General features: G+C 43.5%; 1 protein-coding gene across 1 annotated transcript; it reads left to right on the plus strand.

Annotated features, from left to right (window-relative positions):
- The first annotated feature begins 321 nt into the window (after positions 1 to 321).
- LOC150033258 (uncharacterized) lies at positions 322 to 1,673 on the plus strand. Its single transcript, XM_090306346.1, has 3 exons — positions 322 to 428; positions 603 to 705; positions 1,230 to 1,673. The coding sequence occupies exons 1-3, from the start codon at positions 322 to 324 to the stop codon at positions 1,671 to 1,673; spliced, it is 654 nt and encodes a 217-aa protein (XP_090162472.1).
- Positions 1,674 to 1,912: the final 239 nt, after the last annotated feature.

Here is a 1,912-nt window from a genome sequence, read left to right on the forward strand (position 1 = left end):
GAAATATGATATTGAGAGGTTTAAAGCCCTAGGGGCTGTGCAATTTGAAGGTATAGGAGATCCGGCTGAAGCTGAGTTATGGCTGGATGTAGTTGAAAAATGTTTCAATGTTATGGGTTGTCTAGAGGACAGGAAAGTAGGGCTAGCCGCCTTTCTACTACATAAGGGAGCAGAGAAGTGGTGGAAATTGATATCCGCCAGACGTGCCAGCACAGATGCGATATTATGGTCTGAATTCAGGAAGGCCTTTGAAATAAGTATTATCCCAGCTCGTTTTGGGATGCAAAAAGGGATGAGTTCCTCAGATTAACATAGGGAACGATGTCAGTGGCAGAATATGAGCAGAAGTTTATAGAGTTATCACAGTATGGTCTGCCGATTATTGTTGAGGAAAAAGATAGATACAGGAAGTTTGAACAATGTTTGAGGTAGGAAATTAGAACTCGTGACGTCTATGGTTAATTGGCTAGATTTTAACCAGTTAGTAGAAATAGCAACACGAGTCGAACAGAGTTTGGCAGATGTTGAGCAATTGCTAAGAGGCAGTGAGGCCGTAATAGGGCCTAGACACAGGGGATTTTCGATCTCCAGTTGCAACCCAGACTAGTGGAAGCCATTTCAGGGGAACCAGTTGGCAGGGATCCAGGAAAAGGAAAACGAGACCCTCGGCCAGTGCAGCTAGCCGATCAAAGATGCCATGATCTGGTGAGTCAGTAGCCAGCACAGACAAGAGACCGACATGCCCTAGTTGTGGCAAGAGGCATTTTGGGGCATGCTATAGTTGCAGAGGTGCATGTTTCAAATGTGGACAAACGGGGCATTTCAAGAGGGACTATATGAATAGGGACATCACAATAGCACAACAGTCGACCTCCCAGACAATTAACCAACCAAAGAGTGCTGGAAATCGGGGCGAAGGGTCAAGTGGTGCCAAGCAGAAGAATGTCGTAGGTCGACCTCAATAGCAGGGGCAAGTGTATGCCGTGACACACCAGGAGGCAGCGGAGTCTCCAGATGTTGTGACCGGTAATGTTATGTTATGTGGACAGTCTGCTTATGTTTTATTTGATCTTGGTGCCACACATCCATTTATATCTAGCATGTATACACCTAGTATAAATAGGTTAGTTGAACCTATGCCTGAAGAGTTATTTATCTCTACCCCTTTGGGGGATGTGATAGTAGTAGATAGATGCTATAATCATTATGAGGTACTGATCAATGGTCAGAACTTCTATGCTGATTTACTTCGTTTAGAACTATTGGAGTTTGATGTTATCCTGGGGATGGATTTTCTAAGTAGGTATCATGCTTCAGTAGACTGTTACAAGAAGGAGGTAGTGCTCAAAAAATCAAATGGCCAGGATGCAATGCTGACAGAAAGCAAACGATTAGTCGCGGGGAATTTGATATTGACAGTGAAATCTCAGAAGCTATTGAGCAAGGGATGTAAAGCCTATCTGGCTCATGTGATGGTTGCTCAAGGGAAAGAGCTGAACCCAAAAGATGTCCCAGTGGTAACTAAATTTCGGGATGTATTCCCTGAAGAACTATCAGGATTACCATCCGACAGGGAGGTGCAGTTTACTATTGACTTAGTTCCAGGAACAACTCCTATATCGCAGGCACCGTATAGAATGGCGCCGACTGAGTTGAAAGAATTAAAGGTTTAGCTGTAAGAGTTAATTGACAGGGGATACATTCGACCTGGTGTATCGCCTTGGGGAGCTCTGGTATTGTTTGTGAGGAATAAAGACGGTACACTTAGATTGTGTATCGACTATAGGCAGTTGAATAAGGTAACAATTAAGAACAATTATCCGTTACCACACATTGATGATTTTTTTTATTAGCTAAGAGGAGCCACGGTGTTTTCAAAGATAGATCTGAGATCGGGTTATCATCAACTGAA

Source organism: Benincasa hispida, chromosome 10 (genome assembly GCF_027475165.1).
Source record: "Benincasa hispida cultivar pf3 chromosome 10, pf3_genome.v1.1, whole genome shotgun sequence".
NCBI lineage: Eukaryota > Viridiplantae > Streptophyta > Magnoliopsida > Cucurbitales > Cucurbitaceae > Benincasa > Benincasa hispida.